The sequence below is a fragment of the Odocoileus virginianus genome, chromosome 18, assembly GCF_023699985.2.
Source record: "Odocoileus virginianus isolate 20LAN1187 ecotype Illinois chromosome 18, Ovbor_1.2, whole genome shotgun sequence".
Classification (NCBI taxonomy): Eukaryota; Metazoa; Chordata; class Mammalia; order Artiodactyla; family Cervidae; genus Odocoileus; species Odocoileus virginianus.
In genome coordinates, this window is record NC_069691.1 from 47,286,412 (window position 1) to 47,298,455 (window position 12,044).

Here is a 12,044-nt window from a genome sequence, read left to right on the forward strand (position 1 = left end):
GGGACGCTCCTGATGGCATCACTACCAAGCAGCCCTCCATGAGGGAAGGCGTCATGAAGGAAGGACAGTGAATCCTGTAGCTCCTCCTCTCTCCCCCCATCCTCCCCACTCCCTCTTGATCTCCCTCTTTGCTTCCCTTTCTTCCAGTTCAGTGCTTGGACCTGTGTGTGCTGTTAACGGGAACAAGGTAAAAGGAAGCATATTTCTCCTCTTTATAAAAATGTCCTTTTGAAATATTTTAATTTCACTTTTGCTAACAGCAATATAGAAACAATCATAAAAAATAAAATTATAAATTGTCCATCGATTACATAATAGCACTTGGTATTGCTACAGCGAGGAGGCCTGGGGCAGGGGCAGGTCGTCTCAAGCCTGCCTGGGCTCCCCAGGCCTCTGGGATCACTGCTGAGCCCACAAAGGTGTCAGACATTGCCCCGCGTGGCAGTGTTAATGCAGACTTCGAGTTTTACACCCAGGGGTTCTTGGGGGTGTCAGAGAGATGGGCAGATAATGAGTAAAACTGCAACAGTATTGTATACACAGGGTAGGGCTGGAAGTCTGCTCTGAGGTGATGAAGGGTAGGCTGCGACTGACTCGGACATCTCTTGACCACACGAGGCAGGGACTTCACAGAGCTGAACTGACCTGGTTAGTTGTTTGCATTCACCTTGGAAATAAGGCTGCTAACAGATGCTGTGCAATGAGTAAGAAAACACACCTGTCTTTCCCCTGCTCTTCCCTTCCTGATCCCCTCCTTCCTTATCCCAAAGTGAGATTCTCTTGGGATGAACTAAGCACAATAGCTCAGACAACTAACCTATTCCAAAAGGCGTGTGCCTTGATCTCAAAGAAAGGAATCATCAGGTTAACTGAGCAACTGAACTGCCCAGTTGCCTCATCCATGGACTTGATGACATTCAGCTAGATCACTCAGCTTTGGTTGATTCCAGCTTTTTCAGTTACTGTAATGACAGGTTTATAGAAAGAAAAATAACCAGTTTGGCACTTTTCTTCCAGAATACGGAATGGGCTTGCCCATGTGGGTTGGGTGTGTATATGTTCACGTCTCTGTAGAGCGGGTGTGAGTGTGTGCAGGCCAGCCTGATACCCCATGACCCCAAGGGTTCTTCTGGAGGAAGCCTGGCAGGCGTGCCTCTGTAGGGCTTGGCAGCATCTGTACAGAACCCCCGAGGAAAGGCATTGCTGGGTTGAGGACAGGCGTGGGGCGGCCTGGCCTTCCACCCAGGCCTTCTCCGTGGACCTCAGAATCCACTGAGTTCTGCCATTGCTCAGAGTCAGCTTGAAACAGACCTTGGCTATGTGGTTGTAGCATCTTTGAGGGAAGCATAAACCCTCTGGCTCTTAGAAATCACAAGGAAACACCAAATTATCCTCTAACCAGGGACCAATCATTTACAAACTCCTACTCCCAGCCCACAAGAGGAAACCAACTTTGCCCCAGCATGGGTCATGGTGTGTATGTGTGTGTGCAAGTATGCATGGGCTTTGATAAAACTCTACAGGAAGACGAAGCATGAAAGACAGAGCAACAGGACCCCTCACTTTGATGACGGAATGCTGATGGCAAGCAGAATTTTAACTTGGGAGGTGACAGGGTTGAGTGAGGCGGACAGTAGAGAGGTTGGCAGTTCGTGGTTTGGCAAAGCCTTAGTATCATCTTTGGAATTCAAGTTCATTGATACATGATTGGTGTAGGCATTATTAATAATGATTATAATTAACACATCCATATTCTACAGCTACTGAGGAGCCTGGGGGGGCCCTCCCCTCCACTAGCCTCTTTTATTCCTCTATGAACCAGAGGGCTTGGCTAGAAGGATCAAAGACTTTGGGTCAAACACCCAGAACCCCCAGGCACAGGGCGCTCCACTAGGTTAACTTCCTAAACTGTGGAGGTCTCATCCTCACCTTGCTGACCCCCCCACCTGTCCTTAGGCAGAACCTTTTAAAACCAAACCCTGAACCTCTGTCAAACTTGACCTACCCACTGTTTCGCCATTTGGGCAAAAATCAAGCAGTTATAAACAAGCTGGCCATAGGTTAGTAACAGTCTGATTCAGTTAAAGTTAGGTGTTTAAATCAGGCACAGAAGCTCAGAGGTGGCTCAGGGAGAGCTTCTGCGGAGGGCACGAAGGTGCGGAGGTGACAATGTCAGAATCCCCCTGGGGAAGCCCACCCCTAGGCCTACCAATGCCAAGTTGCGGGGTGACAGCAAAGGTGTTCTCTGGAGGCTGGGACTGGTGTATGTAGCCAGAGCGGGCGACAGTCTTGCCTGTTCTCTCCCGGCTACACTGGCAGGACCCCACATACCGGAAACAATTTACCTGGCATCTGTGGGGCCGAGGTCCAAGAACTTGCCCAGGGCGCTGGCAGCAGGTGGGGCCTGCTTTCCCAAGTGCCACCTGTTATTCTTTTTGATTTTCCTTTGCTGGTGGGTCCCTGTTGAGGTTGCTGAGTCAACTGCTTAGGGTGAAGTGAGCCTCAGAGCACAATAGGCGAGGCTGACGTATCTAATGCCTCCCTTCTGGGGTTCGGTGTCCTTGGGGAAGCCTTCTGCAAGAATCACAGCTTTGCCCCCACCCCCCACTTTGGGTTCCCAGGTCATAGCACCAGTGATTCCGGGAAACAGGAATCTGGGTTACCAAGTGGGGAGATGAGATGTGTGTGTGGGGTACCCAGGTCTCACTGAACATCGGATGGAGCAGCCCTTCTGCAGGACTCTGGGTATTAAACCAGGGTCAGGCATGGGGACACTGGGCTCCACAGCTGGGCTCCGAGAGCACTTGTCCTGGGGACACCCTGCCTCGAGAGAGACCCACTGGGGTAGCTGGGCCTCAGCTCCCTTCCTACATCCCCAGTCCACCTCCCAAACCCTCGTTCTGGCTCCACCGCCCCGTCTTGGGCTTCTCAGCACAGAGAAAACCTGCGGGAGTTGATGTTCATCTTGGTGACCCCAATGAGCTTGAGGGGTGCAGAAAGACTGAAGGGGGAGGCGAGGGGAGCGTCGCAGAAGAGGTCGGACAGCTCGTCCCGCTCCTCCAGCTCGTAGGTGGCGTCGTTGAGCATCCGCCGGTGGAGGTCGCAGGTCTGCTCAATCTTCAGCTTTTGGATGTCGCTGCGCAGGCGCATGAGCTGCCGCGCCAGCTGCTGGTCCTGAAGCCGCATCTCCATCTGCAAAGAAAGGAGGGAGGGGAGGCGTCAGCTTCATGCTGGAGGGGCGCCGGGGCGGGGCACAGACCCCGGCTAACAGACCGGCTTGCATCATCATTTGGGGCCCACCTAGGGAGAGTAGCCAGGATTCCCTGGTGGTTCAGACGGTAAAGAATCTGCCCGCAATGCAAGAGACCTGGGTTCGATCCCTGGGTTGGGAAGATCCCCTGGAGGAGGGCATGGCAACCCACTCCAGTATTCTTGCCTGGAGAAGCCCCATGGACAGAGAAGCCTGGCAGGCTTCAGCCCATGGGATCCCAAAGAGTCGGACAACTGAAACGACTAAGCAGAGCACAGAGGGGGTAGCCCGTTCTCAGGGCAGGGAGGTGAAAAATCAGAGAGTGAGGTGACAAAGGACACGCTTGCCACACAGCCCTTTGCAGTAAGCTAGATACTGAGTCCAAATCCTTCTGGAAGGCGTGTGTGTCAGTCCTGGCTTGGAAACATTTCCAGCTGTCTCATTGTTTACAAATGGAGTAAGAGTATAAAGAAATGCATGGGAATGATAAATATCAAGTTTAGGAGCATGGTTACCTCTGGGCAGGAAGGAGAGACTGCAATTAGGGAAGGTATTCGGGGCTTCAACTCTATTGATGTTGTTTTATATTATATGCTGGGTGGTGGTATGCTGTCACCTTATTCTTTAAACATTTCAGAGTACTTGTAATACTTCTTATTTCAAAAGAGCCAAGCATAAATACATGCTAATATTTATTGGATGTTTTACTGTGAGCCAGGCACTGTTCTAAGCTTTCTGAGTAGGTATTAGTCAGCCCAGGCCGCCATACAAAATACCATAAACTGAGTGGCTTAAACAACAGACATTTATTTCTCACGGTTCTGCAGGCTGCGAAGTCCAAGTTCAAGGACCTGGTGTGCGTGTGCTGATTCAGTTCCCAGTGAGGACACTCTTCCTGGCTGACAGGTTCTTCCACCTTCCCACTGTGTGCTCACGTGATGCAGAGAGAGAGCTCTGGTCTCTTTTCCTCTATAAGGACAATAATCCCACCGAAAGGCCCTACTCCCATGACTGCAGTGTCTGATCATCTCCAAAGGCCCTGCCTCCCAACACTGTCACATTGGGGCCTAGAGTTTCAACACATGAATTGGGGAGGGGGGGACGTGAACTGGGTATGTTGATACGCAGCACTTAATCTTCACCCCCAACTCTGGAAGTAATATCACCATCCTACTCACAATTTCTGCGCTTCTCAGATGTTGTTAGTGGTAGAGAACCCGCCTGCCAGTGTAGGAGAAATAAGAGACCCGGGTTCAATCCCAAGGTTGAGAAGATCACCTGGGGGATGGCATGGCAACCCACTCCAGTATTCTTGCTGGAGAACCCCATGGACAGAACAGCCTGGTGGGCTACAGTCATAGGGTCGCAAAGAGCTGGACATGCCTGAAGTGACTTAACAAGCATGCATGCACTCACAATTTATAGATGGAGAGGCTGAGGCTCAGCAAAGTCAGTCCTCATGACAAGTCACAAAGCTCACCGAACTGGGATGAGGCGCTCAGAAGTCAGACTCCAGAGCCCAAACCTCTGACCTCTAAGTTCTACCTCTTCAGGTAGAGCTGGAGTGTGGGGCATGGGACCCGTTTTGTGCTCATGACCTAGGAGAAGGTTCTTGATATATTTAGTGTTTTGGTTTTTTTTTTCTACTGAGGAAGAAATGGGATAATAACTCCTCACCTGGTCACACATTTACAGTTTCCAAAATTCACTTCCCGGTTAACTTTGTTGGAACCACAGCCAGCTCCAAGGTAGCAGTGTGGCAGTCTGGTTGAGTCCAGAAGAGTTTTAATGAGCTATCCAGTGTCGCAGCTTCGCTCCTGGGGTCTCCTCGGCTCCTGGTGCAGTGTTTTCCATTAATGACACTTGGTCACTTACTTGGCACGAGATCTGACTCCTTCTCACTGTTTGCTCTGCTCTGCTTGCAAGAGGTTAATGTTTATGTACTGCTGTTTCTTCACACTCAGCTGTGTTGTTCAGCCAGTGCTTGGAGCCAAACTGATTTAGAAAGACCAACTGTGAGAGTCCAGAGGGACTTTCCTGCTGGTTATGCAAATCAATGCCAACATTCTCACTTTTCCCTCTTCAGGCTTAGAATCAAGTGCCTTGCAGAAAAATTAGTGACTCCACCAATAAGCATTTCATTGTTCTATTTTCTCTCTTTCATGGTTTGATGTACTTCTACAGATCTCTTTAATCCAGATTTTATAGATGAGAAAAACCAAGATAGGAAGTCTTGCACGGGTATCGGCAAAGTATTGAATGACCATCACCACCAAAGTATTTAATGGCAAGTTCATGGCATCCAGTTGATCTGTTTACTTCTCAATTCTTGGGCATCACAACTCAGATGCATCATCAATCAGAATACTCTAATAGAGCCAAATTAATGATGGCAGGCTTGCCAGAGGGTGACTGGCCATTCATTCACTTATTTGGAAGCTGGGCTAGGTGTTGCCTAAGCCCTTCTGAAGGAGATGGGGGTCCAATTTGTCTGAAAGATAGTGCCAGCTCACATCACTGCTTTATTTAACATGGTCTTCTAGGAGTTTGGCTTGAACCACTTCTTTTTGGGGTTTCCTGTAATTTGAAGATTGATCTCTTTGAAAGCTAGGAAGCCTGTGGCTCAGACGTGAACCCAGAAACTGGCCTCAGGAATTGGATCCTCAATCTGAAAATATACCTTATTTTTTTTTCTGGAAATCTTTTTTTTCCCTTTATTTTTTATCAGTTGGAGGCTAATTACTTTACAGTATTGTAGTGGTTTTTGCCATACATTGACATGAATCAGCCATGGGTTTACATGTGTTCCCCATCCTGAACCCCCCTCCCACTCCCCTTCCCATCCCATCCCTCTGGGTCATCCCAGTGTACCAGCCCCGAGCACTTGTCTCATGCATCCAACCTGGACTGGCGATCTCTTTCACACTTGATAATATACATGTTTCAATGCTATTCTCTCAGATCATCCCACCCTCGCCTTCTGAAAATATCCTTTAAAGTTGGAGAATTTCAGTTTTGACTAGGTGTCTGCAAGTCTCTATGAGATGTGGTGGGTGGGGATGCCTGATGGGAGAAAGGGGCTATTTTTCTATGGCAAATAGATCTGGTCAAGTGAGAACAATTTAGGGTTGAAAAACCAGCTGAAGGAGGGGTGATAGTAAGGCACCTGTCCAGTTTCCTTGGACAAGGCCACCTTGGTGGAGCCACCTGCCACCCACTGAGCTTGGAGGTGTTCACCTCCGCCTAGAGGGAAGGAAACGGCTTCCGGTGGGGATGGTGACCGGGTCACTCCCCGCGTGGGAGTCTCAACACTGGAAGGGGCTAGGAATTCTGTTTCCTCCACTGCCTTGGTCCTGAGGGCACATCATCACGTGAGCAGCCCATCCTAGGACCTGTCTGCAAGACATATTTTGTTATGACTCCTGAATGTAAATCCACTATTTCACCTGATGCTCAAAGAAATAGTGTTTGTCCCAGGGCTCCAAGGAAAAGCAGCAGTGCTGGCCCCATTCCCACCTACTCTGCAGATCACACAGGAGTTTTCCAAGGGGGACTCCACATCTTAAATCCTAAACTGAGTCTTTAATGAAGAGGTAACTTCACTGCAATCAAACCAAATCCATATAGAAACAAGTATTATGAGCCCCCGAAGAAACCTGAGTAAAATGTGCAGAGCTAAGAGGCTCTTTCCACCCTCCCCCCGCCCCCCTCCCGCCACTAGGATTTTTTTAATTGTGTTAAAATACACAGAGCATAAAACCTTACCATCTAAACCATTGTGAAGTGTGCAGTTCAGTGGTATTAAATACTTTTACATTGCTTTACATTGCTTAATGTAAAATACTTTTATATTACATCACCACCAACTATCTTCAGAATTCTTTCCATCTTGCAAACTTGGAGCTCCATCTCCATTAATTAATAACTCCCTATTTCCCCTCCCTTAGCCCCTGGCAACTACCAGTCTGTGAGTTTGACTATCTGGTTACCTCAAGTAAGTGGAATCAGTACATTATCTACTGTTTTGTCATATTTCATTCATTCAAGATTCATCCACATTGTAGCATGAGTCAGATTTCCTTTCTAAAGCTGACTTATATTCCACTGAGTGTATAGATCACATGTGCCTTATCCGCTCATCCATGGATGAATGGGTGTCTGGGCTGCTTCCAGTTCTTGGCTCTTGTGAATAATGCTGCTATGAACACAGGTGCACAAGGATCTGAGTCCCTGCTTTCACTTCTTTTGGGTGTAAACTAAGAAGTGGCATTGCTGGATCATGTAGTCATCCTATGTTTAAGTTTTTGAGGAACTGCCATACCATTCTCCGCACCATTTAACTGCAGTTCTTGTTTTCATTCCTGCCGGTCCAGAGGTAGGAGTAGTCAGTTCCTCTTTTAACTCTCCAGGAAATCACTAATGACCCATGAGACTCGGACAAAAAGACCTCACAGCAAATCACTTACACGGGCAGATTCTTCTGTTTGCTGAGTTTCCTTGGCCGGCACCCTCCTTGATTCTCCCTTTCTATCCCTGCCACCCTGGAGCCTTACTCATCACACCCCTTCATCTCATCAAAGAAAACTGGGGAAATCTCCCTCCTGTCCTTGCAGTTGTTGTTATTTAGTTGCTAAGTTGTATCTGAGTCTTTTGTGACCCCTATGGACTGTAGCCCGCCAGGCTCCTCTGTCCCTTGGATTGTCCAGGCAAGAATACTGGAGTGGGTTGCCATTTCCTTCTTCAGGGGATCTTCCTGACCCAGGGATCAAACTTGAATGTCCTGCATTGGCAAGTGGATTCTTTACACCTGAGCCACCTGGGAAGCCCTTCCTCTGGCAAAGCAGCTTAATTACCACCTTTAGTTACATCCTCCCTCCCCTGGAGTTTCACCTTTCACCTTAAGAAACAACCAATCTCTCCAAATAAGATCATCTATACCATTTTTCTAAATTCCACAAAACATATGGATACCAAGGAGGAAGGGGGGCCAGGATGAACTGGGAGACTGGGATCAACATATATATACTATTGATACTATGTATAAAATAGATAATAAGGACCTACTACTGTATATCACAGGGAACTCTACTCAACACTCTATAATGACCTACATAGGAAAAGAATTTTAAAAAGAGTGGATATATGTAAATGTATAACTGGTTCACTTTGCTCTATATCTGAAACTAACACAACATTGTAAAGCAACTCTACTCCAACAAAAATTAATTTTAAAAATCCCCTTTCAATCAGTTTGACTTAAGATAGATAGCCAGTGGTAGTTTCTGTTGGCTGAGACCAAGTTCTGTGACTGGTACAATAAGATTTTTTTTCCTACCCCCGAAAGAAAGAAACAGGCTCTCCTAAGAGTCATTCTTACCTGACTCAGAGAATCAAACGTGTGTTGCCTGCAGCCAAGCACTCACAGCAGTATACCTATTGCAACAGGGCCTGGGTCACCTGCCACCCAGCACCCCCTCCCCGCTTTGGTGCGTGCGCTTCCTCACCCCGTGGGAACACAGCCTTTCACGATGCCCTAATTATAGGATTGCTGGAGCTACAGGCCGTGCCTCTGAGAATCCTGTAAGTGTCTTTATCCCGCAGAGGCCACAGGCTACCCTGGGAGGGGGGACTACAAATCACATGTCCCACAGCTGAGCCTTTGCCTGGGCGAGCATTAAGCCCACATGGATGGTGGAGTCACTGGGACCAGGTTTTAGGGCCAGCATCTCTTGTCTTTTTAATAAAGGCTCAAAACTGGAAGGCCCTTGCCCAATCTCCATATTCTGTACCTAGAAGGACCTAGATGGTGGAATTCTTGCCTTTATTTGACCGGCATTGCTCAGCTTATATGGCATATTACTTCTGATCTACTTGCTTCCTACAGTTCTTGGAAGGGGCATTATTCAGGCAGACAGGGAAAAAAAAAATTCCAAGGTGACCAAGGACATTTTGTTCAAGCCCTGTTTCTAAAGCTGGTGTCTAAGCTGTTCTAGCCTCAACTCAGCTTAGTCATGTCCGACTCTGTAACCCCATGGACTATATAGCCCACCAGGCTCCTCTGCCCATGGGATTCTTCAGGCAAGAATACTGGAGTGGGTTGCCATTTCCTCCTCCAGGGGATCTTCCCAACCCAGGAATCGAACCCAAGTCTCCTGCATCTCCTGCACTGGCAGGCAGATTCTTTACCACTGAGCCACCTGGGAAGCCCAGCCTAACAGCTACAATTAATCTTTGATTGATGCTGAAGAGAGACTGGGTATAAAGTCCAAGCCATTCTCTCAGAAACATGCTCCCTTCTCTATGGGACTTAATGCTGGAAACTTGGGAACAGTTTTTGTAACCTGTCTCATGATTTAACTAAAGGTCCAGTTACTGTTTTAATCAGTGTTGTTCAGACACACACTTAGAAGCCTGGATAAAACATGACTCATTATTTGATCTTGGCCTCTTAGAAAGAGCCAGAATCACGCTGTGAGGAAAGAAAGCAAGGCTTGTCATTGAAGTGTGCTGCTGGCCAGCAATTTCAGATGCCGGGAAAAATTTAAAAAAATTTTTTCAGACACCCCAGAAACCAAAATGTGTTTGTGAATTGATTTCCAGGAGATGCTGTCAACTCGGGGAGAGGGTGGAACGTGTTTTTCAGCCTCCACTTACTCTGCGGCCCCCCGCCTTGGGACTGGGGCAGGCACAGGCTGGACGCAGGGTCTCCTGATGTCGCTGGCCGGGGGTGTGGGTGGGGGCAGGCACCATGGCTCCCACCCTCTGTCTGGAGGGGTTCCTCCTGCTCCCCCTGGAGCCATCGTCTGCTGGGAGGGGAAGTCGGAGCAGAGCCCCGGAGCCGGGATGGAGAGCAGGAGCTGCTTCAGGCCCCACCAGGGACTCACCATCACCAGTGGTGAGTCATACTCTACATACTCTATGATAAGGTCTTTGATTTTCAAATTCGGAAGGTCCCAGGCCAAATTACCACCTACACAGGGGAGGCTGACCTTTGAGAAGAATGTGGTGATACATTCTGCAGGCCTCCAGGTCTGTACCCGGAGCCTCTGAGTTCTAGTCTGGTTTGATCTGGATCTTTGTGTTCACCTCTCCCCCAGATTCATATGTTGAAGCCCTGATGCCCAACATGTTGGTATTAGGAGGTGGGCCTTTGGGAGGTGGTGAGGTCATGAGGGGTATGGACCCCTCATGAAGGCTTTTGTTGTTTAGTCACTCAGTCATGTCCGACTCTTTGCAACCCCATGGACTGTAGCCCACCAGGCTCCTCTGTCCGAGAGATTTCCCAGGCAAGAATAGTGGCGTGGTGGCCATTTCCTTCTCCAGGGGATCTTCCCCACCCAGGGATCAAACTCACGTCTTTCATTGGCAGGTGGATTCTTTACCACTGAGCCTTCAGGGAAGCCCCATGATGGGTTTACTGTTCTTATCAAAGAGACCCTAGAGTCCCCTTGCCCCTTCCATTGTGTGAGGACATGGGGAGAGGTCTTTAACTCAGAAAAGGACCCTCTCCTGACCATGCTGGGACCCTGATCCCAGACTTCTAGCCTCCGGAACTGTGATAACTGAATATCTGTGGCTTACCAATTCCACCTGCAGCGGCCAGAATGGACACAGACAGTCCCTCTCCAGCCCATAAGGAGATAAAGGGCTCTGGCAGCTGATGTGACCCCCTCTGTGGAAAGGGGATGCTTGTCCCCTTCCCCCACCTCACAAGAGTGCATCCTGTGCAAGAGGGAGCCCTGGAAACCGTACGCCCAAGAAAGGAATTCTGTGCCTGAAGGTGAGAGGGCAGAGAGGGGCACTGCGGCCAGGGGCAGGCGGGCACGCCCACACTCGCCTCTTGCCTGCACCAGCCGCCTCTCTGCACTCAGCCCTTCAGTCAACAGGCCAGCGGTCAGGTTTCTCCCCTTCTGCAAACCCTTCAAAGGTACAACCAGCCCTCCTGGCTCCCTTGCTCTCCCCGTTCTCGGCCCCTGGCCCTTTGAAGCAGCCATGCTGGGCCTGTGTCCCCTCTTTCAGAACCAACCCTTCCCACGCCAACATCCTCAGGCCCAGCGCAGCCCTTGTCCCCCAACCATGAAGGCTGAGAGAGACTCCCACGCTGGACTCCTCCTGCCACAGCACCTACGCACCGCACCGGCTATCTCCCCAGGCTCAGTCACAGTCGTGTCCCACACTTTGTGATCCCCTGGACTGTAGCCGCCAGGGTCCTCTGTCCATGGAATTCTCCAGGCAAGAATACTGGAGTAGGTAGTCATGCCCTCCTCCGGGGGATCTTTCCAACCCAGGGATCGAACCCTTGTCTCCTGCATTGCAGGCAGATTCTTTACTGCTGAGCCACCAGGGAAACACCTTTATTAATTCTTTAGTAACAACTAAAGGGCAGTATCTGGCCAGATTAACAGGACAGTCTTCCTCCTGCAGGAACAACAGGCAGAAGGCCCATCTACATGGAGGAGCCTTGAGTAAAGGCACACTGGAGCTGGAAACCCTTGTGCATCAGACCTCATCTCAGCCAGCACCCAGCCTGGCTGGCTCTGAGCAACTAATTATTCTCATCATGCTCTGGGCATGGCTCGCCCCATCCCTGCTTTAGGGTTGTTACAAGACATTGCTAATAACAGGGGTCCCGTTCTGAGATCAGCAGCATTTCACATGCAGGCTTTCCGACAACTCCTGGCCCCCCTGACTTGAACATCTGATGTGAGCACCAGTACCCAGTACACAGGAAAGAGATCTGGGTCAAGAGCCTGGAGATGCGGGTCTTGGCTTTGTCTCCCCCTTGCATAAGACC

At 49.4% G+C, this 12,044-nt stretch overlaps 1 protein-coding gene across 1 annotated transcript in view; it reads right to left on the bottom strand.

Annotated features, from left to right (window-relative positions):
• Positions 1-223: 223 nt before the first annotated feature.
• Positions 224-12,044, bottom strand: part of FAM167A (family with sequence similarity 167 member A) — a 30,287-nt gene continuing 18,466 nt past the window's right edge. Inside the window, exon 3 of the mRNA XM_020877194.2 lies at positions 224-3,192. Coding sequence (XP_020732853.2) covers positions 2,929-3,192 — 264 coding nt within the window. The 3' untranslated portion in view covers positions 224-2,928. The remainder of the gene's footprint in view (positions 3,193-12,044) is intronic.